Genomic DNA, 27,262 nt, shown 5'->3' with positions numbered 1-27,262 from the left:
TAAAAAAATATATTTTATTTAAAATACTTGCTTTACATTACTTCATACCACCTTAGCCCTTCTGAAAATTATGTCAACCAGTCTAAATGACTAAAGATTTCCTATTTCACAGAATATACAGGTATGATCTTTGCTTTAGAGTATTTCGATAGTCACTGGGGTAGTCCTGCCAGGTTATGGAGAACAAACATGAGCTACCAAGAAGGCTAATAAGCATGGTACTTTTTTATTTATGGTACCTTTTTAATCACATGATTCTTCTGAAGAATCTGAAGAAACTGAGAAGAAAAGCTGGTGCAGGCAACAAGACAGCAGCAAGCCTGTATGCAAAATACACCAGGAGACAAAGAATCATAGAATCATAGGATAGTTTGGGTTGGAAGGGCCCTTAAAGATCATCCAGTTCCAACCCCCCTGCTAGGGGCAGGGACACCTCCCACCAGACCAGGCTGCCCAAGCCCCCATCCAACCTGGCTTTGAACACTTCCAGGGATGGGACATCCACAACTTCCCTGGACAACTTGTGCCGCTGCCTCACCACTCTCATCAAGATTTGTTTAATACTGCATTTTGCCTGTAACTGGCCTTCCAGACTGACCATACTAGCAATTCCTTTCAAGAGTAGTTCTTTGATAAAGTATTTCTGAGTAGAAGGTTGCAAATTTTTTTGCAACTTTTGAACAGTGTTTAAGCACAAAGATCGCAGTCCTTACTCCTTTATTAAACGCAGAGCAGTCTGCCTCCTCCCTTCTCACTCTAGATGGGCAGTGCAGGCATAAACTTGCAGCTATTTCATGTTCAGGGACTCTTCCTGACTGGAGCTGAATGTGAGTGCTCTGACTCTCAGGACTTCAACCACCCTAAAAGGCTCCAAATTCAAATCCTACTTCTGTCCAAATAATTAGGCAGCAACCTCAAACCTCCTGGAGGAAAGCTTCACATGAGTGGCTTCAGTTGCAAGTGCTCGATGGCATACAACTGCATGAGCTTAACTGATTTCCAGTCTTACTCCAAGGGGGAATATAAACAAGTCACTTCAAGGTTGGTTATGCTAGATCATGACAGACATGAATTCACACTGAGCTGGAGAGGAACTGTTCCTGACATTGCACTTCTTGAATACTTTCACAAATGCAGGCACCCCTGCTAGTCATACATATGTAACCGTGGAAAATTAATATCCATTAGGCCGCATTTAGTCTTTTTAAGACTGTTCCAGTTTCACTGAGGACCAGACTGGTTATCGATTGATGCAAAAGAAAGGAAAAGCTAAAACTCCTGTCTAGTGAGAGAGACATATTCCAGTCCACAAAACAAGCCATTGGTTTAGACCTGGTAGGCAAGGATTTCTCTCACATTGTAGAATGCTGTCTCATGCTCTTCTGAGGACATCTGTTCCCAGTCACTACAGCCTAGCTGGTTCCCATCAGTTCCAGCATTTCAATTGTACTAACTGCTGCCGCATGGCAATTTCTGATGAGTCTGCAGAAATCCATCCAATCTCTCTTGGCTGAGGGCATAAGCGCCAAGATTGCAATGTCATGTGAGCTGTTTTCACATCTTGTCTTCCACAATTTGGCTTTTTCCCTCTAATTTCTTACAACTGTCAAAAGGTTCTTACCCTTCCTTGCTTCTTCACCTTTTCAGGAAGGTGCAGTCCACTCAATTCAACCATCTGTGATTTCATCTCCAGTTCAGCTCTCAGAAAGGAGCTATCTCATCAGCTCCACATTCTGTCGCAGCCTTGCCTTTCACCTTGGTCATGTTCTGGTGTGGCTGTTTGATGACTGGAACAAGAAATACACATTCGTGTACGGAATCCTCAAGCTCTTAATCACTGAGCATTTTTAGAGCAGAAATTCTAGTATTTTGCCCTTAATAATAACAGGCAATGACCTTGCACTGGGTATTACAACATTTCATCTTGTTCCTACCCTTCTACCAAAAGTTCATTTAGTTCTTCTTGTGTAACAATCTGATCCTCTTCCATTTTCCTTATCAAATTTGTCATCCTCAAACTATGAGATTCCTCAAAGATCTATGTGTGTAAAACAGAGACTACCAGAATATGGCATTCGAGAGCAAGACCCTGTATTTTCATACCAGCTACGGCCCCTGTGCAATAACCTCTTTGTCAAAGCTACCTTCAGCACCAGGGGCTCTGCGCTGTGGCATACACATCTTCTGAAATGCCAGAAGTTGTTAATGCATCCTTCTTCTCCTCACATTACTGATAGGAACATTCTCAGCTATGGAGTCTTAAGGCTACAGCAGAGCCAGGTGAACAGTTGACTTATTCTGTCCTGCCAATGATGTGTCACGTCTATACAAAGACAATCCCCTTTGCGCAAAGAGCTCAGCAGGAATGCTCAAACCTCAAGCTCTTCTATTCAGCTTTTCAAAATCAAGCAAAATTTCCTAGAAATCCAAATTTCTTTTGGATTTTCTTTTTATCTCTTTGTGTGACCATTATTCTCAGTGTTTGTTAGGTGGCAACATACCTTCAGAGAGGAATATTTTATGGTATCCTGTTTTTTTGGAATACTGCCTTTTTATTCTTGTTTAAGCCCTTTGCTAGTTTTAGCACAGCCAATGTTCTTTAACAGACAATAAATCAAAGAGAACCACAACTTCAAATTTTAAATATATGAAAGTCAGTAGAAGTTCAGGGGAAAAATAAAAACTCTCCTTAAGCTTAAACTGTGTACACAAAAGCTGACAGCACCTTTTGGAATTAAAAATCTCCACAGGACAAAGGCAACTAATGAGATCACAAAATAACAGACTGCATTCAAATATATCTGTAAATAAAATAAAATCTATGTCACAGACTTGGTTAAGGGGAGACTGAGACTCAGAGGAGACTGTCATCTACAGGAAAAGACTGCTTTTTGTTGGATTTTTGTGTTTGTTTTTGAACAGGTCTTTTATTCAGCTCTTTCTGACATGAAAACCTCGATCCAGAAGCCTTCCAAACATAAACCTCACCCTGAATTCAGCAGAAGTTCTGTGGATGCAGGACTCATGGGATAACGTTTGGCACACACTGTACAGTGGCAAGTGTTCATATATGCAGACAAACAACAGCATCTACTTCTCTAGCAGTAATTTAGAGATTTGAAGGCAGAATTGCAGCACTGGGTTATAAAAGTGTACCATAAGTCACAGAAAAATCTAGAAAGAGGACGTTCATTCCCCCAGATGAAGATTTGGGTGAGGTTCTAGCCTCCATTTCAGCTTGCATAACATGTAAAAGATAGAGAGAAAGACAAACAGAATTCCTATTCCTCTTTCATCATCATAACAGTTGTGATCACAATGCTATTAGACATTTTTTCAGGCTGCTAATTCAATGCCCACTGGCGGTTCTGCTCTTTCTTCTTCAAGTACATTTTAATGGTATCTCATCTGAAACTCAAGTCTGGTAAATATAATAAATTTGATTGTAACTTACATTCCCTAGTTATTAAATTAGCTTCTGTTCAGAGAGAGTGCTGAATCTAAAGGAGAAAAAGGTACAAATTATACCTGACAGCTTTAATGCCCTTATAACTATTTTAATAAAAGAAGTTGTGATTCATCATAGATAATATGTCTTGCGAAAAAAAAAAAAGGGTGAGCTGAGAAAATAATGCTAACAGCTTTGCAAAACTACTTACAATTTAAAATAATTTGGGTGGTGGGAAAATATGGGTGATTCTGAAGACTACAAAGTGTTCCAAATTACATTATTTTTTTTCTTGCAGAATCTCTGGTTTTGTGTAAAACAATAACAGTAATTTCTACTTTCATAACTGCCAAGGTAATAGCAAGTATGGAGAACCAGGCAAGATACCTTTTGTGAGTAAACATCTTACCATTTTTCTGATTTGCTAGAATGAAAGCTGTGATTGACAGTAAACCCTCACTTCATGTTCATAAGCCTAACACATATTATTACTTATATGACAACAGGGTTGTGTATTGTACAGTATCAATATTATAACTGCAGGATTCATAGGAGAAGGTAGGGCAGATGACTTTAATGACACATTAAAGGACTCAGAGAAACAAGTGGAAATGTAAAATACAAATAACGGCATTCTTGTCCTTTGGCCCAGAAATCAATCACCTGAACCAAGCTGCATCACTTCTGTTTATAGATGTCCTGGAATTGCTTAAAGAGCATCCTAGGGGGAGTAGCTTTTTATTTATGCCAATTAGACAGAAAGCTTGAGATTAAAAAAAAAATCAACTGTAGGTAGCAACAAAAAATAATTAATATTACAATCTTCATACTTTAAGATTTAATACAGAAAATGAAACTAAGGTCTAGACTATCATCCAGAATTTCCCTGTTCAGTTTTCTTAGGGGAATAAATCTTTAAGATTTAAGAAATCTTTTCCATACTGAGAGTTGTCAGCACCTCCCTCCTCTACTTTCCATTGTCTAGACTAAACCAAATTGCAGTTTTTCCTTATACTATTGCACTTCACTGAACTTACTTCTATTTTTTTTTTTATTTTTTAAAGTTTAATATCCCAAACTGGGTACAGTAAACCAGTTCAGGACTCTGCAATGCATCTCATCTGGCCTTTCTTTCCAGGTGATCTTTCATGGTCCCTTCCAGCCTGAGCTGTTCTGTCATTTGTAGCGGAGTATTCAATCTTTCTGTCTCCCAGATAGTACATATCAAACATGAGAACTGTCTTTAGGTCACACAATCTCATTTATCGATCTCATTTAGCTTGTAAGTCTCTTCAGATCTGTGCAGTCATCTTTGTAGTCTTTCTATCCCATCTGGGTTTTTTTGTCTGTTTTGCTTTTATGCAACTAATTCATCCTTCATCAATGTAAGAACCTATATTTATTGCACTTGTTGATTTTAAGCCATGTCTGCAGCTTGGGAGAACAACTTTAACATCCTGGTCCCTTTTTCCAGTGTAGTTCCAACTTCTTCCAGCTTAACATAAATTCTGAAATTTATAAGCATATAGTCTAGTCACTCATCCCATCATATCGCAGAGAACTGTCTGCAAATTCCTAAAGCCTACAAGAAATGCCATCTCAGATTGACTATAAGCCACCAATGATCACTTTTCCAATGCAGTATTTTTTGATCAGTTGCCTTCATCCATCCTTACCTTCCAGTGATTTCAGCTAGGCTGTACTTCTTTTGGTACTAAGAAAAAACAACAGAGAAAAGTAAGAAGCCTTACTAAAACTGAAGTCAGTCTTTTTTCTTGCTTTGTCTGTACTTACTAGGCAATATATTGAAGAAGAAAATTACTTTCGCTTGACCTATGCTCTTAAAAGAAGCATTTCAGCAAGTTTTTATCATCTTATCATGTTCTGGGCCTTTAGAAACTGGGTTCTCTTCTATCTCTTATTTTAAAAGGTATTACGTTTCCCTTTCTCAGTCCTCTGTCCTTCATGAGTTTTCAAAGATACTGGAACTATGCAAACAATTCAGTGCTTATTTTAGCTTGTTCCCGAATTACTTCAGAAGGCAGCGGCAAGAAATGTGAATGTACCACAAGTATCTTCTCTTTCTTAAAAATTATTTTCTTAAATATCCGTACAGCAGTAACCTTTCTTCTAAGTTCTGAAGACTATCTGATGTATGAGAAATGTACCTGTGGGCATCCAAATTAGCCAACAATGTGGTATACTGGCTAATGGACAAATTTACAGCTTTGAAAAAAAATCAAGTTGCCAAAGGAAATGCTAACTAATTAAAATGTTCAACATAATCCACAAGGGGCAATTACAACCTAGCAATTTTTTAATGCTACTATGTAATGATCTGGGGGTTTGATAGTTTGGGGTCAAAATATGATTCAGATCATTACAGGACTACGCCATTTTTGCAGAAAGGAGAGAATATTTTTAGGGAATCTAAAACCACATCTGCAGGATATTCACTATTTGTTCTGACTAAGCTGCTTCTAAGGCTAGGGGAAAAATAAAGATTATGAATAGGGCAGGTTAAGTCTTAGGCTATCAAGCATACATAGAAGTACAAAAGATGAATTCTGGACTGAAGTCCAGAAGGGTTTTGCCAGTGACTTCAAGCAGATTAAAATCATAGAGATTGTCTCAGTTCTCAGGGATATAAGGGACTTATAACTTGTCTCATTTAGATACCAAGGAACTAGAATAAATTGCACTAAATAAGGCATAAAGTTAATGGAAGAGGTTCCTACCATGCTTTAGCCATTGCTTTCTTGCATCTTCTTGTAACTTACTTTTATTGGACCATAGTCTGTCCTGTCTCTTGTAATGTTACAATATATTAGAAACAGAATGTAAGTTACAATATATTAGAATCAGTGGAGTTAGCAGCTAGGAAAATTTTAAAATTATGTGTAAGGTAGGTGTAAGACAGTACATGAGTGGTAGCATAAGACAGACACAGACACCCTTAGATTTTAAAATAGATGTGGACCCCAAAAGTTTAGTAATACAGAAATTTTATATTTTTTTAATTTGCAATAATTAACTTTGAAAACCATCAAAATAATGCAATATTTGCCGAAAATACTTTATAAGTAATTTCTGCCTTCAGAGATTACGTCCAGCTCTGTTACCACCTTGTTTTACGATCTCAGACAAGTCATGACACCCTGCTGCATTTCAGGGTACCAAAAGAAGGCATCAACTTCTAGTGATTCTAAACAGATGCTGCAACATCTAGATCTTGATGAGGTACCCTAACCCTTCAGAACAGCAGAGTCCCCTGTTGATCTCCGTGCAGGGAGTCTGGTACCTCCCCAACCACCAGTGGTAGTTGACTTTATGGTGATCAGCAAGTAAACCTAGTTGCTGAATACATGCCATACGACTTATAATGAAAAAGAGATTTTACAGAAATAAATTAAGGAGCAGAGTAGAGTAAAAACAGGAGAAGAGAACAGAGACAGATAACATGGGCACTAAGCTATTTAGATTCTACTTAGTCTGTAACAGCAACCACAATTTTTTCAATATAAAAATGCAATACTTGTTCCTCAAACTTCCCTTCCACTTTGCCCATCCAGGTCTGGTCAGAGCAGTGGGCTCTTTTGGGTGCCAGGATGCTATCAGGTGTAACAGAGGCTGCCATGGGTAGAATTGGGGTAAGATCACACCATGGATGGTCATTGGTTTCCAGCATGCTTCTATGATTCTGTGATTAAAGAAACATAAATTCCAGTGTTCCCAAATACAGGTGTTCATAAGCCTAGTAACAAGTTAGTACTTAGGCAGGGTATCACAACTTCTCTCATGCAACAGCAATTCCCTCAGCTGCACCTTGAAATAACACATCTGTGCTTCCACCTGTCATCAGGGTGGCACCCCATAATCAAACCGTGTCTGACTATGTTCTTTGTTGCTGACTCCAACAGCATATGCACCCAACAAGCTTGATATCCAGATCTGGAAGAGTTCCTTTACAAGAATACTTGCAGCAACAGTAAGCAGTAAATAAAAGCACCTTACAGTCTAGATATTTAGCATTGAACTAAAATAATCTCGGTTCCCCTTACAGCCAGGAAGAGTGAAATGGGTATTCTTGGGTTGAGATTCATCTGAGCCACTTTAAACCTCTTAGGATGAGATGGATCATGGTGCAGAGATGCATGCTTCTCCCCACTGACTATAGCAAGAGCATAAGGCAATTAATTTACCTGCAGACACCTCTATGTAGACATTTATTTTTAAGCAGAAAATCCATAGCTGTGTCTTACGTACCCTTGCCATTCTGCACAAAATGATGTTACAGATGGTTTAGTCTCACCAGTTTGCTTTCCTCAGAAATTAAGCCAATTTGCTGTGGATCCTGACTAATACTAATATAGGTACATCTTTTATGCTACGTAAAAGAGAGAGAAAGGCTGCGCTCGGGGACCCGAACCAGGACTATACAGGGGTCCTCACTGTACTCTGGGCTGCTCCAACTAAATCTCTCCACTGCAGACCAGATACAGAAAGAGAGACCATGGCTAAGCTGTGTGAATATAAAGACCCATAAATGCTGTGAATGCCATGTGAACAGGACACCCCATAAGCCTTGTGAACATGAGCCACGGTTACTTTATCTTGACTTTCTGCTCTTGGTATAGCTTATGCCTCCTTGAACACATGCAGTTCAGATATTGCAGAGTACCAACTCCCTCAAATTCCCTCAACATCCTTCTCTTTCCTAGAAGTGGGTCCTGTAATGGACTGGAAATACCCTCTGGATATACTCAGCCAACGGCTCCTGCCTGAACGGTGCCAGGTGGGGACTGTTCCCCAAAGAGCAGCTTTGTCCACAGTTTTTTCAGGGATTTTTATTACTGCCGTTATTACTATGCCTTTGTGAGTGGCTCCAACAGTCCCTTTTCATGTAGCTACAGACCAAGGAACTCCTCACTAGCAAATACACAAAGACTGCCCACAATATTTACACAAATAGCATAGCTTTTGTTCAACTCTGTAAGAGTCAAATGCAGATATCAGTGGAAATAGGGAGATTCTGCTGACCACAGTGAGCTATGTATTAGGACTTTCAACTTCTTTATGAAAGGATCACAGAACATTTCATAGTGAAGGTATGTGTCTACCACACACTCGTGCTATTAGCATAGATTAGACCCTATACTAATTCTAGTTATTAAACACACATATTTGTAAAATAATCATGCCGTCCTTTGCTTACACAAAAATAGGTACAATCAAAAGATCATAAATGGTATTCTGAGCAAAAGAAGTAAACACTACTTAAAATAATGGAATACATTACAGTAAACAGTAATTTAGAGTTTCATAACGCCATTCTTTTTCAAAGAAATAATAATATACACTTCACCATCTTCAGCAGTATGAAAGACACTATAATTTAAGATAACAGTAATAAATCATAGTAGCACTGCAAAGTGTTATTAATAGTAGCTTTAGACGGCAGTCTGGGAAAAGAAACAAGAAAGAAGGTACATAATGCTTCTTCTACTTCAACGTTTCCAGGAAACATATATTTTTAAAATGTTTTATAGGTTAAAATACCGATAATTTTATATTTGTTTCTTTAGTAATACTGTGAAGTAATGTCTTTGCCATCTTTCATGTATTTTTGAACTACATAACAATAATTATTTAAAATTATATCAATCCCATTGCATTTAAAAATACAGAGTCTGAGTCTCTAATAAATCCTCCTGTTTTTTCAAGTAACACAGATAAAATTAACTTTGCCAATCTTGACTTGTTTTATTGTTCCCTTATGCAGAATTTCTATCCCTCTCTCTTTTTAAGTACAGAATCTATACAGTGGAAAGTGTTAAGCAACTTTAACTATAGCTATTGTTGCCAACTCTTCCTATAAAACTTAAGAGTGAAATACTGGTATAATTAAAATTGATGGCAATGCTCAGTCTGAGTTCAGAGGATGAAAGAAAAGAGCAGTAGCACTCCCTGAAACACAGTAAGGTCCCCACAATAAAATTTTATATTTACATGGGAAGCACTAGTAATAAGATTTCAGGTAATTCTACAATTAATATACAACAGGCAAAATACATATAGAAATGTATACATATCTATGCATATAAAGATCCAGCTAAAAAGTAAAACTGGTAGGATTTTACTTAGATATGGTCTATCTTTTTAATCAGTGCCAGTAACACTACAGAGGAATGTTTAGAAAGGAAGAAAAATGAAGTATAACTTATTCAGCTGGAGCCATGAGGAAAATATTAACCACTAAATCACAAAATGTAATTCCATTACTTAAAATGTTTTCAGAGGACCATGGGATCTCTATTATTGTTGCAAAAGTGCCACGGAGTCTTGTCATTAAAAAATAAAACAGTAGCTGAACCACAGTTCTCATCTAATAGCAGTCCCCAGTATTCAAAGATTTATGTATAGAGTTAGTTTTACGCAGTAGGAGTGGTCTTGCTTCAGATCACAGAACTTCTCAAAATGCTTAAAATTAGCCATAATACATGTAACTTCACATAACTAAGACCTACAGCCTAACCTAGAGAATCATAACAGATATACTTTTCAAATTCAAAAAAGTGCACGATCTTTCACAAGAGTCTATCAGTTTAAAATTATCTCTTTTTTTTTTATTCACATAAAACCAATATTTCAACAGTCTATGCACCTTTCTTTTATGAATCAAATATTTACCACAGAAAGGTCACGACCAGCTTAGAAACTGTGTTTCTAAATCTTCTCAATTACATTTCTAGTATCTTTGATTCTTAAATCTAAATTTTTTTTAAAATAAGAACTTTGCTTCCAACTTTTCTCTGATTTTCTAACTTGACTTAAAGTAATTCTTCTGAAGTTTGAAGGAACTTGTTACATATGCCAGCAAGGTGCTTTTCAGCTCACTACACAAGAACAGAGTAGGAAGATAGTGTATTAGAAACGTCAATACAAATTAATGCTATGAGAGGTATTTGGGAACATATATCTTAGATAAATTTTAATCCTTCTCCTTTTAAACGGACTCCATCATGATAAGCTTTCAAGTAACTTTAGCAAGTTGAAAATATTTGAAGATAAGCTATATTTATGGCGTAGGTCCTAAATGCAAAGATTGCTATGAATTCTTATTTATGAGCTGAATGGTGTTATCTAGCCACAAAATGTTCATGTTATTTTCAGTCTTATTTGTGGGCAAATGTTGACTGTCTGGTAATTAGTTCCATTTCCACCACCTCCAAAGCCTATAAAATAACTGGACTTTCTATAAACTATAACAACACCACATTGTCATCTTAAGGCTTCCTTTTCAGAGTATTTCAGGTTCCTTGACACTGATCTCTCAACTGTTGGTGTTTGGGGTTTTTTTCTTTTGGAGGAGGGATGGGTAGAGATTATGGAATAATAGTCTATCTAGCATGAGAAACAGCTCTGAAAATCCCTGAAGCCAACTCCTAACCTGCATTATAAACAGTCTTGGTACAGGACCTCTGAGACTCTGGATAGAGATCAAGGTATCAGTCGGACAACTTCAACAACTTTTATCCAATCCCCCTGTAGTTTTCAAAGTGCGCTAGGATTATTTCGTTTTATCATCTTTAATAAAAATTGTCTTCCTTATGTTCATATCCTTATCTGCCTCAGTGTTGTCCTTGTAATCATAGGCAGACAGATTGCTTTCACATCTGTTAAAGTAAAATACAAGTGATATATGTAATGTTGAAGGGGCTAAAGAAGGCCCGGCTTTGTGAGACCTTCCATTTCAGTCTTCTGTCTGACTTTCGGCAGAGTTCAATGTAAGGTCCAGTTCTTAACCTAAAAAACCAAGCAGTGGTATTTCCTGCCTTTCAATTAGCCTTGTCTGTCAAGCTCCTCCAGGAAAGTATCCAAAATATTGTTAACACAGTGCCTAGTCCACTAAAACCTTACTTTTAGTTGGAGCTTACTGTCAAATGTACATATGGCATATAAGTCAGACCACCCCCACGCTATTTTTCATGAAATGGGGTCACGTATATAAAAGACGGCTTGCCAGCCTCACCCTCAATTCACAACTCTCTGGACGTCACCTTCCCCAATCCAGTTTATGAAGCATTTAAAGTCCTGAAAGACAGATGTGCATGATGGGTGGCCCTCAGACTGGATGACTGAATCCATCTCTCAACTCTTATTCTATCTGAAATAGTAAGAAAGGGTTTAGATTGGATGTAACAGGAGTTAATTTAAGCTGCTACAAAAATAAATGAATGCTGGCACTAAGCCTATGCTCTTGAGGGGATTGGAGTTCTAGCAGAGGGTGAATCTGTGTTGGAACTTGGCCTAACGCTCCTCAAAGACAGCGAGACATGGAAGTGGACCTTCAGGCATACTTGGTACTTTTAATTTTTGCTTCTGACTTTGTAACAAAACTTGAAAGAAAGAAGTTTCTGCCAAACATGATTTCCTAAGAATCACATGAGTCACACAGGGTTTATTTCATGGTAGTGCGTATTCATCTCTTGATGTGACTTCATACTACGTTCACTATGCCTAACAAGAACGGAATGCACGTAACAATTACATGGAACATTGAATCTTACAGGAAAATTACATTCTTAAACATTTAAGAAAATATTTTATTAGGCTTTTCATTTGTGTTCGCAAATTTTCAGCAATGCAAACATCTCTAGAACGAAGTCTGAAGTCAAAATGTAGAAAGCACTTGTTAAAAAAAGCAAGCATGTCAGCTTGCTAAATGTAATGACTTCTGCTTACAAGAGCCAAGGAAAAGCAAACTGCAGGAAGCCTCTGAACTAATGTTTTAGTGCCAGAGGGCATAATAGTTCATGACATTTGGCACCATGTAGCTCCGTTTTTCTGATGAAACATCCTGTTATATTGACCCGACTGTCAAGCATCATTTCTAGAGACTACAGTGATCTTTGCTTTCTGTCATAAACTACTCTGCAGTGATACTGCATGAGGTGACACAGAAGAATACTTTAATAGCCAAGGGCTTTCTAACTAATTAGGTATAATTTCTAGCACCGACAAGTATACTGGTCCTGTTCCGGCAACACAGGTGTGAGACACATCAGCACATCAGTAGCTTTGCTCTCCTGAACACTACACAAACAAGGGAGAATTTACTGCAGAGGGAGAAGGGGTGGCTAAGGACACTTACCTTCCCCATCAGCATTGCGTGCTTGCAGTCATATGAGACTAGTTCTCCATTCACATTGCAGTTGTATCTGTTCCAGGCAGGAATGTCATCTGAGGAAAGACAAATGACCTACTTATTCATTGTTACTCAAAGGAAAACTGAAAATATCTGGCAGGGTGCTGAACTAAACCTGCTTACCTGTGTTGTGGTCGTGTGTTCAACATCAAGGGATCTGACATTCAGAATTCAAATCTCTCAGCCTTCCTCTACAATGTTTCTGAGATGTCACCAGCATTTATGAAGTGCTTGTTAGTGGCTGGCACAGAAAGGGAAGTACTCTTAATGCGCTTGTGCAAATATTTTCATGCCAAACTATAAGACTGGGATGGCAAATATTTTGTCTGTCTAGAGGGAAGCAGAAATAGGGGACAGGAATTTGCTGCAAGTTTTACAGCTGTACAGCATAAGTGGGATTTTGCAGTGTGTGTTTGTGTACAATGGCAGAGGGATTTTGCTGCTGTTTTTTACAGTATCTGAGGATTAGAAAGGATTTTCCAATACGAGTTACTTTCTAGGACTCTGGGGGTAGGAAAAAAAGACTTTGCAATGTACATTAGTTGTGGAGATAGAAACCATTCACCCTGCATGTTGCATTCTTGGGTGATTTTGCAATGAGCAGTCATTTGTGTTCCCAGAGAAGGTGTTTCTGAAGGGTTTGTACCCTGCTAAGGAATCAGGTGGCACATTCCTGAAGATGTCCCAAACACTTAACAGAATGACACTTAGTGAACAACACATGCTAATGGAAGACTGGATAAATTCTGAGATGCCATTAGTTAAATGACTGAACTTACCACCTATGAAACTGAATTCATGACTCAAAATTCAAGTCAGGGAAGAAGAGAACTAAAATTACTTTATTGGCACTGATGAATGATCGTCGTTTCTCAGTGGATAGGGGGCAAAAAGGCATTTCCATGTTTCAGAGCCTCTACCACAGCATTTGTAATGCTGACAACACAGTACTGGCTGTCATATCAGAAAGAGGTGAAAGATAGAGTTTGCTGAAATGGACCGAGTAGTTTATGAAGTACTTTAACCAACAGCCAAAATAATGGGAAATCGCATGCAGCAATTTCTTTCCCCAGCCTTTTCCATTCACGTGAAGCCACTATATGAACTACTCTGAAAAGATGGATACGGCACTGCCAACCTACAAATAACATTTAGCTTCCTCTCTGCTCTGTTTCGTGTGAATGTATCATGAGTTCCCTGATGGTCCAATATTTGAATGAGATCAACTAACTCAATCTAATCAAGGCCCAGTGAGCTTTGTTAAAACTATGGTAGCAGGCAAAAAAGCACTTTGAAACATTGACAGTGAATAGTTGTCTTTGACACAAGTGATTACAGCTGGTCAACTCAATCTGCAATGATTTTCAGTTATCAACTCTGCCATGACAGTATCTTCTGCCATCTGTATTTCCTGAGAAACTACTTTGAAAAGGTCTGCCTTTGAAAAAGATGTTCTACACTTACTCATGCTTTTGTTGTTTCTTGTCTGGCACAAGGCAGAGCAGTACATCCACGCACAAGGTCTCTGACACTTGGAAAATGCTCACCACCCAGCACACAGCACCAGGTCAGCCCTGCTAAGAGCAAGCTCTCCAGACCTGCCTGGCTCTGTACACTGCGCATCTTGTACGATTTCAAACCCAGTTCATGACCCATTGCTCTTCAGGTACTCAGCAGTGACTTAAGGCTCTGAAATAAGAGTCCCATTAGTGGATAATGTGAGCCTGAGCTCTGTGAGAGACAGTCAGAGGTGGCAAGGGGCACCTTGGGGACCAGAGGGCTGTCATTGATAGGAAAAATGCAAGCAAATAAACTCTCTAAGACTCGTTCTGAAGTTTTAGAACTGACTGGAGCCAGAGTCTCCTTTTTGGGGTGATGTAATTTGTTTGTTTGATGGCATAAAGGCTAAGGCCCTCACAGCAAGGGTTCAGGAGTCCTCATCCACAGGTGGACATGCTGTGTGTCTTCCTAATTGCCTCTCCGAATCCTTATTGTGAAAAGGAAAGTCCTCCCCACCTCAGTGACTGCGGATCTGGATGATGATAAAGCAATTGGTGATGTATCTTTCTTAATTACTGTACTTATTCTTCTACCATAATGATTAGACACATTGCCTTTACAAGCTCTTGCTGTTAACTCATGACTGATCACCACCAACCATTTGTTTTCTTCCTTGCTGTAATAACTTGAGTAAAACAATTTCACTGAATCTGGGCCTTTATCATGATTTTTTTGCTAAAGGCGATACTGAAAATGCCAGCAAATAAACTCTCTAACACTTGTTTTTGAGTTTTAGAAAGCAAGCACCCTTTAATCATGCCTGGTGCAGGAGGGAGTGATCTCCACCAGTCATGCCCAATGAGACAAGACCTGAGGACAAAATACATTTCCCACTTACAAGCATATGGATAAATTTTTCCAGAAATCTTATGCAGATTCTATTACTTCCTAAGATGTAATTTTAACATTATTATGAATCTCCGCAAGACTCAAAACTCTTGCTAATTTGCAGCTGGCTCCAACTCTGCCTGACCTTGCTTTTGAGATAGGGAGAGATTGCAAACAGACATGATTACAGAAGACGCATCTGTTCAGCATAGATCATACTCAACACAAAGCATTATCGTCTTCAAAGAATAAACAATGTCTGGGAAAGAACCTGTTTTAAAAAAAAAATGCTCTCAGAGAAAGAAAATGTGCTGTCAGAGTGACACTCTGTCTGACTTTCAAAAAATAATTGCTTAAATGAAACTTTACTACTTAACTTTTAACTGAGTTAACTCTTACTACTCTTACTACTGCTATTAACTACTTAACAGGTTGCCTAGGGAAGCTGTGGCTGCTCCCTCCCTGCAAGCGTTCAAGGCCAAGTTGCATGGGGCCTTGAGCAGCGTGGTCTGGTGGGATGTGTCCCTGCCCATGGCAGGGGGACTGGAACTGGAGGATCCCAGGCTCAGCCTCACCTCTGTGCCTGGGAAGATCATGGAACTGATCCTCCTAGAAGCTCTGCTAAAGCACATGAAGGTCGGGGAGGTGATTAGTGGCAGCCAGCATGGCTTCAGCAGGGGCAAGTCCTGTCTGACCAACCTAGTGGCTTTCTATGATGGGGTAACCACAGCAGTGGACACAGGAAAAACAATGATGTGATTTATCTCAACTTCTGTAAAGCCTTTGACACGGTCCCCCACAACATCCTTCTCTCTAAATTGGAGAGATGTGGATTTGATGGCTGGACTGTTCAGTGGATAAAAAATTCGTTCAGAGACTAGTGGTCAACGGATCAATGTCCAGATGCAGATCTGGGACAAGTAGTATCCCTCAGGGGTCTATACAGGGACCAGTGCTGTTTAATATCTTCAACAATGATATAGACAGTGAGATCGAATGCACCCTCAGCAAGTTTGTGGATTACACCAAGCTGAGTGGTGTAGTTGTCACACCAAAATGACGAGATGTCATCCAGAGGGACATAGACAGGCTGGAGAAGTGGGGCTGTGAGAATCTCATGAGGTTCAACAAGGCCAAGTGCAAGGTCCTACACCTGGGTTGGGGCAATCCGGATTTCAATACAGGCTGGGGGATGATGTGATTGAGAGCAGCCCTGCAGAGAGGGACTTGGAGGTGCTGGTGAATGAGAAGCTCAATATGAGGCAGCAATGTGCACTCGCAGCCCAGAAGGCCAACCGTGTCCTGGGCTGCATCAAAAGAAGTGTGGCCAGCAGGGCGAGGGAGGGGACTCTGCCTGTCTGTTCCTCTCTTGTGAGATCTCATCTGGAGTATTGTGTCCAGTTCTGGAATCCTCAACATAAGAAGAATTTGAAGCTTTTGGAATGGGTCCAGAGGAGGGCTACAAAGATGATCAGAGGGCTGGAGCACCTTCCCTAGGAGGACAGGCTGAGAGCTGGGGTTGTTCAGCCTGGAGAACAGAAGGATCCAAGGAGATCTCATCGTGGCCTTCCAGTACCTGAAGGGTCTACAAGAAAGCTGTGGAGGGACTGTTCACAAAGGCTTGTAGTGATATGACGAGGGGTAATGGGTATAAACTGGAGAGTGGCAGATTTCGACTGGACATGAGGAGGAATTTCTTCACTCTGAGGATAATGAGGCACCGGCACAGGTTGCCCAGGGAGGTTGTGGCTGCCCCATCCCTGGAGGTGTCCAAGGCCAGGTTGGATGGGGCCTTGGGCAGCCTGGTCTGGTGGGATGTCCCTGCCCATGGCAGGGGGGTTGGAACTGGATGGACTTTAACATCCCTTCCAACCCAAACTATTCTGTGATTCTTGTATGAAAGCTTCCTGAGTATTTGGGGATTTCGGCTTTTATAATAGACTAGCTAGGGTTGGATGATTCTTTTCTAAAAGCTCGTTGGTATTTAGAAGTTCGGACTTCACGAGACTTTAGCTGCAGTACTCCCTCTGGGTTAAAGCGGAGGGTCGTCGCGGGGGGGGGGGAGGGCAAGTGTGGAGGCCCCGCACTGCGCATGCGCTGCGCGTCCGGTTCGAAGCCGGCGGCGCCGCCGCGGCTTCCGGTAAGATGGCGGCGTGGCGAGCGGCGCTGGTGGCGTCCGGGCGGGCTGCGCTGCGGGGGCGCCTCGCGGGGCTGCGGACGGCGCGGAGCCCCCGGTCCTCCTCCGGCTGGAGGGTGGCAGCCGCAGCCCTGCTCGGAGGTGGCTCCCTGGTGGCGAGTTACGGAGGGAGAGCGGGGCTGTGCCCTGCGGTGCTGGCACAGGTAAGGCGGCAGCATCCCCGCACCAGGGCGGGCCGGGGTATGGGGTAGCCTCGCACCTGGGAACGGGCGGGCTGGGGTCCGTGTGGGCCTCAGACCTAGGAACCAGTGGGCCGGGGTGATCTCGGACCTCGGAACCGGGGTCTGGGATGGTATCAGACCTCAGAACCAGTGGGCTTGGGTGATCTCAGACCACGGAACTGGGGTCCCTGGTGTTCTTAGACCTAGGAACCAGTGGACTGGGGTCCACAGTGGTGTCAGACCTCAGAACTGGGGTCCATCATGATCTCGAACTGGCAGGTTGCGGTCCACAATGGTCTCAGACCTTGGAACCAGCTGGCTGGGGTCTGTGGTGGTCTCGGACCTCAAAATTGGAGGGCTGGGGTGGTCTGAGACCTAGGAACCAGAGGGCTGGTGGTCTGGGACCTACGAACCGGTGGACTTGGGTCTGTGACGGTCTCACCTAGGAACCAGTGGACCTTGGAACCGGGGTCCGTGGTGGTCTCAGACCGAGGAACTGGTGGTCTGGGGTCCGTGGTTGTCTCACATCTCAGAACCAGTGGGTTGGGGTCCACAGTGGTCTGAGATCTTGGAACTGGAATCTGGGGTGGTCTCTCAGAACTGACAGGCTGGGGTCCACAGTGGTCTCAGACCTTGGAACTGGCAAGCTGGGGTCCATGGTGATCTCAAACCTCAAAACTGGAGGGCTGGGGTGGTCTTAGCCCTCAGAACTAGTGGGTTGGTGTCCACGGTGGTCTCAGACCTTTGAACCAGTGGACCGGAGTCCATGGTGGTCTCAGACCTTTGGAACCAGCAGGCCAGGGTGGTCTCAGACCTTGGAACCAGAGTCTGTGGTGGTCTCAGAACCGGCAGGCTACGGTCTGCAGTGGTCTCAGGCCTAGAAACCAGCAGGTTGGGGTCTGTGGTGATCTCAGATGTCAAAACTGGAGTTATGTGGTGTCTCAGACTTTGGAACCAGCTGGCTGGGGTTCGTGGTGGTCTCGGACCTCAGAACCAGCAGGCCGGGGTCCACAGTGGTCTCAGGCCTAGGAACCAGCAGGTTGGGGTCTGTGGTGATCTCGGATCTCAAAACTGGAGTGGTGTGGTGTCTCAGACCTTGGAACCAGCTGGCTGGGGTCCGTGGTGGTCTCAGACCTCAGAACGAGGAGGCCGGGGTCTACAGTGGTCTCAGGCCTAGGAACCAGCAGGTTGGCGTCTGTGGTGATCTCAGATCTCAAAACTGGAGTGGTGTGGTGTCTCAGACCTCGGAACCAGCTGGCTGGGGTCCGTGGTGGTCTCAGACCTAGGAACCAGCAGGCCGGGGTCCACAGTGGTCTCAGACCCTGGAATGAGCAGGCTGGGGTCCACGGTAGTCTCAGACATGGGAACCAGCAAGATGTGATGCTCTTGGAACCGGGATCAGTGGTGCTTTCAGAACTGGCAGGCTGGGGTCTGTGGTGGTCTCGGAACCGGCGGACTGGGGTCCACGGTTGGTCTCAGACCTAGGAACCGGCGGACTGGGGTCCACGGTGGACTCTGATCTAGGAACCGGTGGACTGGGGTCCACAGTGGTCTCAGACCTAGGAACCGGCAGACTGGGGTCCACGGTGGTCTCAGAACTTGGTACTGGTAGCCGGGATCAGTACCGAGATGGCTGGAAATGATCTTGCCTCATCTCCTGGATGGGAGCTCTGCTTCTTTCTTTGGGGTTTGCCATCAGCACCAAGTGCTTCCTTCCTTCGCTTGACAGCCTGAGGAACTGGTGCGGTTTTCATAAGCTGAGCTCTTCATTTTCCTGGTAGCTCCCAGAGCTTCGCTTCCTTCCACAGAGCCCTGATACAAGAAGTAGATAAAGAGAGTATTGGCGTTATTCTGCCTTGTTTGTTTGAAGAGTGGATCTTTACATGAGAATCAAAGGTCCAAATTGAGAAGGAGGGATTTGATACTTTTTGTACTTTTGTAGTTTTTACTTTTTGTGATAGTTACTATTACAAAAAGTGGGATATTTTTTATTTAAGCTGAAGTAAAGTTTCATCTAAGTAATTATGTTCTTTGAAAATTAGACGGAATGTCCCTCTGAGATAGCGAGTTTTCTTTCAAACAGTGGTTTTCCAGGTACTGTTCATCCGTTCGAGATGATAATGCCTTGTGTGAAGTATGATCTGTGAAGAACAGATGTCTTCTGTAATTGTCTCTGTTTGCAGTCTTTCCCTATCTCAAATATAAGGTCAGGCAGAGCTGAACCCAGTTCCAAATTCGCAAGAGTTTTAACTCCTGTGAGTTGATAACATTAAAATGAGTCCTTGGAAAGTAATAGAATCTGCATAAGATTTCTGGGAAAACTTATCCATATGCATGTAAGTGGGAAATGTATTCTGTCCCCAGCTCTTGTCTTGCTGCACATGATTGATGGAGATTGCTCCACTCATGTTGCCCAGGACTGATAAAGGAAGCTCGCTTTATAAAACTGCAAAACAAGTTTTAGAGAGTTTATTTGCCAGCATTTTTGGTATCATTCAAGTCTTCACATCAGGTGCTGTTAGACAGCCATGCACCTTTCCCCCCTTAAAAAAGAACATTGCACAATAGTACTGCTTTTACATCTCACACCTAGTCTGAAATGCATCACACACAACAGGAAGGTTTCCTCTTAGTGTCTTCAAAGTATGTGCTGTGAATATTAAAGTGTATTGTACCTTGGAGCATCTCAAACCGGTTACATTCAAATCAGTCAGTATTTACAAAACATTCTTCACAAGTTCCAAAATACAGTTATGCATCCCAACTTCATCCTTGTCATAGAGGTAGTGAACTTTGTCCCGTTCTTCCTTCAGAAAGTAGGTGTTACTATCAATTAGAGCTGGTTGGGTATTTCTGGAACAGATTGCCCAGGGAAGTTGTGGCTGCCCCATCCCTGGAGGTGTTCAAGGCCAGGTTGGATGGGGCCTTGGGCAGCCTGATTTAGTGGGATGTCCCTGCCCATGGCAGGGGGCTTGGAACTAGATGATCTTTAAGGTCCCTTCCAACCCTGACTATTCTATGATTCTGTTATTTATGTGCACTGGCAGGATTGAACAGGCTGAACTACAGTCAGGTAGATAACAACCTTAATTCTTAAGTCAAGAGTAAAGAATGATTAATTTTATTAATTTTTATATTGCAGACCTAATTGTGGAGATGTTCTAAGCCACAGGTCCTTAGGAAACTCAATTTTTTAAAAAATAAGCCTGTTCCTAAATAGATTAACTGTTAGTCCTCATTCTTTGGATAGTGCATGTTAAAACTTCATTTTTATGCATGCAGCTCCTAGTGAGGAAGGCATAAATTATTCCACTAGAAAGCTTGCTGGAAATGTGTCTCCTTTTTGTAAAGAGCCAACAGAATAGGATTTTACGTTTAGTTATGTGGCATAAAGCAGTATTGCATTATGTTTAAAAAGTGCTGTCGTTGTGACCAATTCTGTGTATGTATGGGACTCTTGCATAAGTAGATGTTATGTAGTTACATATAAAAAGTGTTAAGTGCAGGAAGTAATCACTTTTAAAGGCTATTGAGTGAAGAGATTTGGTTCTGATGCTGCTATGTTTGTGGAGTAGTTTCCATGTAATGAATGGACAATCCTACAAGTATGCTTTTTAATTTTCTGGAGGAACTCTGAAAGTCTGCAGCTTTTTTAAGTGATTAATTTTTGGAGACATTAAATTGCTGTACTCTGCAAATGTTAAATAGTTTATTCAACTTAAACATTTCAGTTTTCAAATTCAAGGCTGTTGGAGATGCTGTCGTAGTTGCAGGCAAAAAGTCTCCATATGTCTCATGCTCCATATTGCAGCAATTAATGTATTCAGTTTTTGAAAACTACTTAAGAACTGACTGTGCAGAGCCAGTAAACTGAAAGTGAAGCTGGGTTGTAAAGGTGACAAGGAACGGAGTTATAGTGCCCAAGTAGCACGCTGCGAGTCTTTTGAGCAGTTTAGAAGCTACTTGTGGTTTCTTATTGACAGAAATAGGAAATACTCAAAAGCAAAATAGTGGTGAAGTATATCGCCTTTTTTTATGTTTGAGTGATCTTTTTTCAATTCAGAGCTTATGCAGTCCTATTAAACGGAGATGCTTTTCACATTCTAGCAGTGGATAGCTTTGCTTTCTGTTATTATTGCTTTTCATTATAATTGATCTCAAGCAGCCTTGCTTGAGACTGTGCTGGCAAACAGTTCTGAACCGTTTGTTCCCGTTACAGTGTATTATATAGTGGAAATGTTTGCAGCATAGGTATGTGCGATATTACAGCTTAAGGCAAGCATTTGACATTAAACAGCATAATTTTAGTTATTGTTGTGTTAGTAAAGGTATATGTAGTGGAGATGTTTACACTTATTTCTCATCAACCAGGCCTAGTGTTTGCTCTTGAGAGTGCAGTGGGATTATGCTACAGTGCATTCCCAGTTTTCCTTAGTAATACAGTCTTTACTGTTGAATCTTAAGAAGGAATTGCTGCAAAATGGGAGGTAGTTATTTAAAATACTTGACAAAGTGAAGCTAACAAAGTTACAATGTATCTGCATGCTGTAGAGAGCCCACAGAATATGATTTTGTGTTTAGTTATGTGATTTTTTTTTCAGCAGAATTGCATTATGTTTAAAAGGCCCTGTTGTTAAGACCTATTTCATATGTGTATGGGACTCACCAAGCAAGATCTAACAGCCATTAATAGCTTTGTTGCAGAATCAAAGTCTTCATTGTAAATACTTGCTGTTTGTTTAGTTTATGTAGTTGAAGTTGATAACTCTAGATTTTCTATTAGTCTCAACACAACTAGTGTCTATCAATCCAGGCAGAAATTTTTCAGCTGTAGCTTGTTCTACTCAACATCAGAAATCCAAGTGTGATAGTTCACAACATTACTGTTGAAGCTGGCAAACAACTTGTCTAAGCTAAAGTTCTGTAAATTCAGTATTTATTCTAAAGCTGTTCATTCAAGTCAAAGACTGATACCTTTGGCACCCAGTTTCTGAAATCTTTATTATAAATTCCAATCCTCATGTGCAGTGGGTTTAAACCTGCTTGTATTGGTTGTTGTCATTTCCGACTTCTGCTTAGAGTGAGTGAAATCAAGCCTGTCTACGAGCCATTGCAGAACCAAAGGTCCTGCAGGATCAGTTAATCTGTTTTCCTTCTGTAAGTTGTGTTTTATTTTCTAGTGGCTTATATTTGGTTACTGTTTGCCAACATAATTGTTTATTCTGGCAATAGGTTTTCAGTTTTTTTGCCTTTTTTTTTTTGTTTGTTTGGTTTGGTTTTTAAAACTATTTCCCCCCAGTTTTTATCAGCATTTTCAGTGCCATTTACCTCTTCTGACAGCTTACATTAAGTTGATATCATATTAATAATAAGACTTGTTTAATGTAATGTAAGATTATCTCTGATGTAAGCTTTCATACTGTCTCTTTAGAGCTTCAGTAATGAATTTATGAAATTATTTTCATTCTCTATCTTCATTTGCTGACCTACTGTTTAGAAACGTACAACTAATACATACTGGAATAAGTCCTTCATGCTGATTGTAAATCTCTACCGTTCAAAGGTAGTTATAGCAGAATTAACGTAATCTTTTAAAATTTTTTATAGATACTAGTTTTTAGTTCTGTCTGCACTTATTTACCACTGAATCTGCACAGGCAGTATTCTAGATCACATACAGCCTGTGCTGGGAAAAAACTAGATCAATTCTTTCAAATGAAATGAAAATGTATGCCAAGAGACTGTACTGTTGATCTCATAAATGCTCAAACTGCAAATGATAAAACTCTTGAGAAGCAGCAAGCTGGTGGGCTAGCATCTCCTGCCTATACTGAGTGGTTTTTGGACATGACTGTAGTCACTAGCTTCAGAACAAGGAATGTAATTTGATTCACCCCTGAAAAGTTGCCATCCCTGTACAGTGTTATATTTGTGGCTGAGTCTAAGTCGCTCTTTTCCAGATGAGACTAACTGGAGTTGTCACTAGCACATGTATGAAGTTGTGTGTGCAAAACCGTGTCTGTCTGATGCCATAAGTGTGGTTTTGTTTCAGCATTCTTTTCCTAGGGTTATGGGAGCATTAGTTCGTACTTAAACATTTGATACTGCATACTTGAGATAAAGAGGAAAACCAGCTTACAGTGTTTTATTTCTGTCTGTTCTTATTAATACCTTCTGTTACATGATTGTCTACTGCTGCTTTTTATCTTACATTTTCTACTATTGCTTGTGTGCTGTCAGCAACGTCCTAGAATTCTTCCAGATAAGAAGAAAGTAGATTCCTGTCCTGGAGAACTTAAGTAAATAAATTGTATGTGATCATACTGAAAATATTATGATAATGCTTACAATGATGGTTAGTGAACCGTTTGTGCCATTTTTTTTTTGCCTGCTATTTCTCAAATTCTCATTTTAAATAAAATGTATTTATAGAAAGAGTCCTCTTTTGGACTGTGTTAAATGTTTTATTTCACCTTGAACTGCATTGAATGTTTCATCCTTTTGCAGTTTTCCAGTGTTAACAGAGGTTAAGAGAAGCAAAGATGGCCACACGTGGTAGTGGTGACTTTGTGTCGCAAAGATATGAAAACTGTTATCCCAAGCAACTGTGCGTAAAATACTTCTAGTTATCAAAACTGGAGCTTAGATTAGTTTTCTGGGATTACATGTGTAATCACAAAAATTTATTTTAAAAATATTTCAATTTGGAACTATTGTGTAACACTGTTTAGAGAACCGAGAACACTCTCCAGGGTCCCCTAACTACCAGTTTTGCTCAGGGAAGACTCTTGGTTCTACCAGTAGAAAGAACGCAAAGTAATCCGCTGGAGGATCTCTTCCCAAATCCTAGGAGTTGTACAGAGAACTCAAAGTGCCACAGTTCAAAGGGAGAGTGTTTAAATTAAATAGTAATTTAATTTAATCCTGTAAGTTTATCAAGGCTTTAGTAGAAGTCTCTGGACTTCCAGGCTTGGAGGCTGATAAAATTTTTTTTTAAAAGTTCTGAAGTCCTGTCTGTGTTTCTTGGTGGTACTTTGAGATTTGCAGTGTGTCGCCAAAGACATGAATTGTTGATTTAGAGCTTAGACAAGTTCTGATATATTGTACATGGTCTTCACTCCAGTAAAATTTCCAACACAAATCAATAGATGATTTGCAAAATAATGTCTACTGTAAGCCTGTTACCTGTTTAGCATATTTTCACTCGATTGGTAACTTCTGGCATAAAGATATGTGAAATATATTGTGGTGTTGTCAAGTGGCTTTTGTTATATGCTTCAAAACAAATGTAATCCGTTGCACACATATCAATAGCAGCATTTTATTTCAATTATTTGAAGTAATTTCTTCAAAGCAGTGGAAGGAAGAATTGAGTAGCTCTGGAATTCTGATTTTTTTTTTTTAACACATCCTTTATATCCAGGACCACTTTGTGACTTAAGTTATGCTTACCCTACTTTGAGTCCACACTTTCTCACTCAGTGTATTTCTGAATGCTTTTGCAATAGATGATGTTATTTAGGAAGGCAAGCTGTACATAATAGTTGCAAGTGAAGGATTTTTGATACTGGCAGATAAAAAGTATATACGTGGCATTTCAATTAGGTTGCCAAATAAAAAAAAAATAGAGTATTTCTTTGTGGGAACCATTGTTTAATCTATAAGCTGCATGTAAGTACTTTAAATTGCAAGACGTTGGCAATTCTTGCTGGAATGGGCATTTTTGTGGGCGTTTCTTTGCAATCTGTTTTAAAAGCCCAGATCATGCTAAGAGAAGAACGTTGCTATTAGGATGAGGTGTCTTGATAAATATAGAACCTGGGATAAAATTGCACAAGGATTTGTAGTGATGTATGGAATTGCCCGGAGGGAGGAATGTGATTCTAAAATAAAACTAGAAAGAATATGTGCAGTCTAATCTGAGAAATATACAGGAAGATTCTTGTACTTACTTTGTTATAAGAAAAAAATTGCCCACTTTTGTTGGATCAAAAATCCTAGAGGAGTTTTGTGTCCTAAATAATATTTTAAAGTATTTGTCTTTATTAGAAATTAATTGAGAATGCAAATATGGCAGAATATATAATATTACTATGATACTCACAAAGTAAAATTAAGTATTTATAAAATTGAAGTCTGTAGCATAATGTCTTAACAGCATTTCATTCTTATTATGGTTGTAGCACAGCTGGAAAGGTGTTAGAGGATCCCTGACTGCATCTTCAGATTGAGTCCTTGAACCATCTGCACGATGGTCACTTGAAATCTTCTTGCCACTGAAGAATCTGCAAAACTGGCAGCCTTTGGGGGTGTGTGGTTTGATTCAAGGTGCTTCAAATCCTTGAAAAGAAATGATGTTTCTTTGCGGCAGTGCCCAGCGCAAGACAGGCTTGTTGTGGAGGTGCAGTGAGCCTCTTGTCAGCATGTGGTAACATGCTCTGCCAACTCTGTGTTTTACTTTCCACTGTATCTTTACTGCTCTATTTCCTGTCTTGATTCATATTACAAAAACATGGTGTGTTAGGTCATGACAAGGCAGTCAGCTTTGAAGATCAGCACATTAAATACTTCCTATTTTTGAGCAGGAAACGGATAGTCAGTTTTTTATTACATGACTGCGATATCAGTAGTCTATAGATATATAAGAGAGAGTTTAACACAATTCATGCATGTGCCTTATGACTTTAGTGTGTCTTGTGATTATATTCCTGTTAAGTTTTTGCTTTACTGTGTATCTGGAAGTAAAATGAAGTACTACAATGTAATTGGCTTGGTTCTATGCCTTTAAATGCCTTAATAACATTGTTGCCTCCTAATTAATCTAGGCTGAATGAGTTTCCCTTAATAATCCCAAAGTATTATGAAAATAGTATCTGTTCAAAAAATGTCTTTTAAAACAACATTCCTCCAGTTTTTAATCATCAATAAATATGAATCTCCCCTGCAAGAACTCCTCTTTGGAATTAGATTGCCAGCTGAGCCTACCCTAATTTTTTTGCTTTTCCTTGAGAATGTACTTCAACCTTTCTGAAGCTCTTCCTCTTGTGCAGCCAACCAGGGTAACCTTAGCTACCTCTTGGATACCTCTTGTTTAATTCTATATTTCAGTGTGTTATGGAAATACTGTATGTATCAGGTATCCACCAAGAAGTCTAAATCAATACCTGAGATATTAAATATATCACAAACATCATTCTCGGCATTAGTGACATACAGACATTGTCATGTTGTGTGCCTAAAATAGAATGTGGTATAGAGAGTATAGGGTCTGTAGGACCATGATGTTATAATTAAGTGGAGACTTAAATATTACTTATAGGCAGGTATTTGTTTCTCAACTTGAAATATATGGTATTCTTTTCAGCTATTTGAATGTGAGATATTTATATCCTGAAGTTTTGGGCTTTGAAAACATTTACATTTATTCTGTTCTCTGTGTGCACTGAGATCCCTTATGCAGGTGTCTTCATTGATATTAAAACAACATGATATCAAATGTAATCTTAGGGGTCCAAGTTAAAATTTAACTGTCTTTCATCTAATCTGTCATCTTTTACTAGAATTCACTCGCTATACTACTTCAGTGATTAAACAAAAATCTAACTAACAATCTTTCCAGGCACTTTGATATGTATGGACAGATAGGTTGAGTTAAGCCCAGTAAGTGTTGTTGTGGCTTTAACAACTGTTTTAATTGCAATCTTGTAAAAGGTTAGTGTTTGAGAGTCTTTGGCTGTTGATGTTAGCAGAAAAACATAAACATGTAAGAAAATAGCTTGCCTGAAAATTTAAAAAAATGTTCTTTTGAGTAGAAAAAATTGCACAAAATAATATTCGGATTTTTAACAAAAATCCCAGGG

At 40.2% G+C, this 27,262-nt stretch overlaps 1 protein-coding gene across 1 annotated transcript in view; it reads left to right on the top strand.

Moving 5' to 3' along the window:
• MICU2 (mitochondrial calcium uptake 2) overlaps positions 1–27,262 on the top strand; it is a 174,242-nt gene that overhangs the window by 9,184 nt on the left and 137,796 nt on the right. The window contains exon 2 of the mRNA XM_054087234.1: positions 17,083–17,384. Coding sequence (XP_053943209.1) covers positions 17,083–17,384 — 302 coding nt within the window. The remainder of the gene's footprint in view (positions 1–17,082; positions 17,385–27,262) is intronic.

Source organism: Cuculus canorus, chromosome 1, assembly GCF_017976375.1.
Source record: "Cuculus canorus isolate bCucCan1 chromosome 1, bCucCan1.pri, whole genome shotgun sequence".
NCBI lineage: Eukaryota > Metazoa > Chordata > Aves > Cuculiformes > Cuculidae > Cuculus > Cuculus canorus.
The sequence above is the reverse complement of the archived record's forward strand: the minus strand, read 5'-3'. Positions and strand labels throughout refer to the sequence as shown.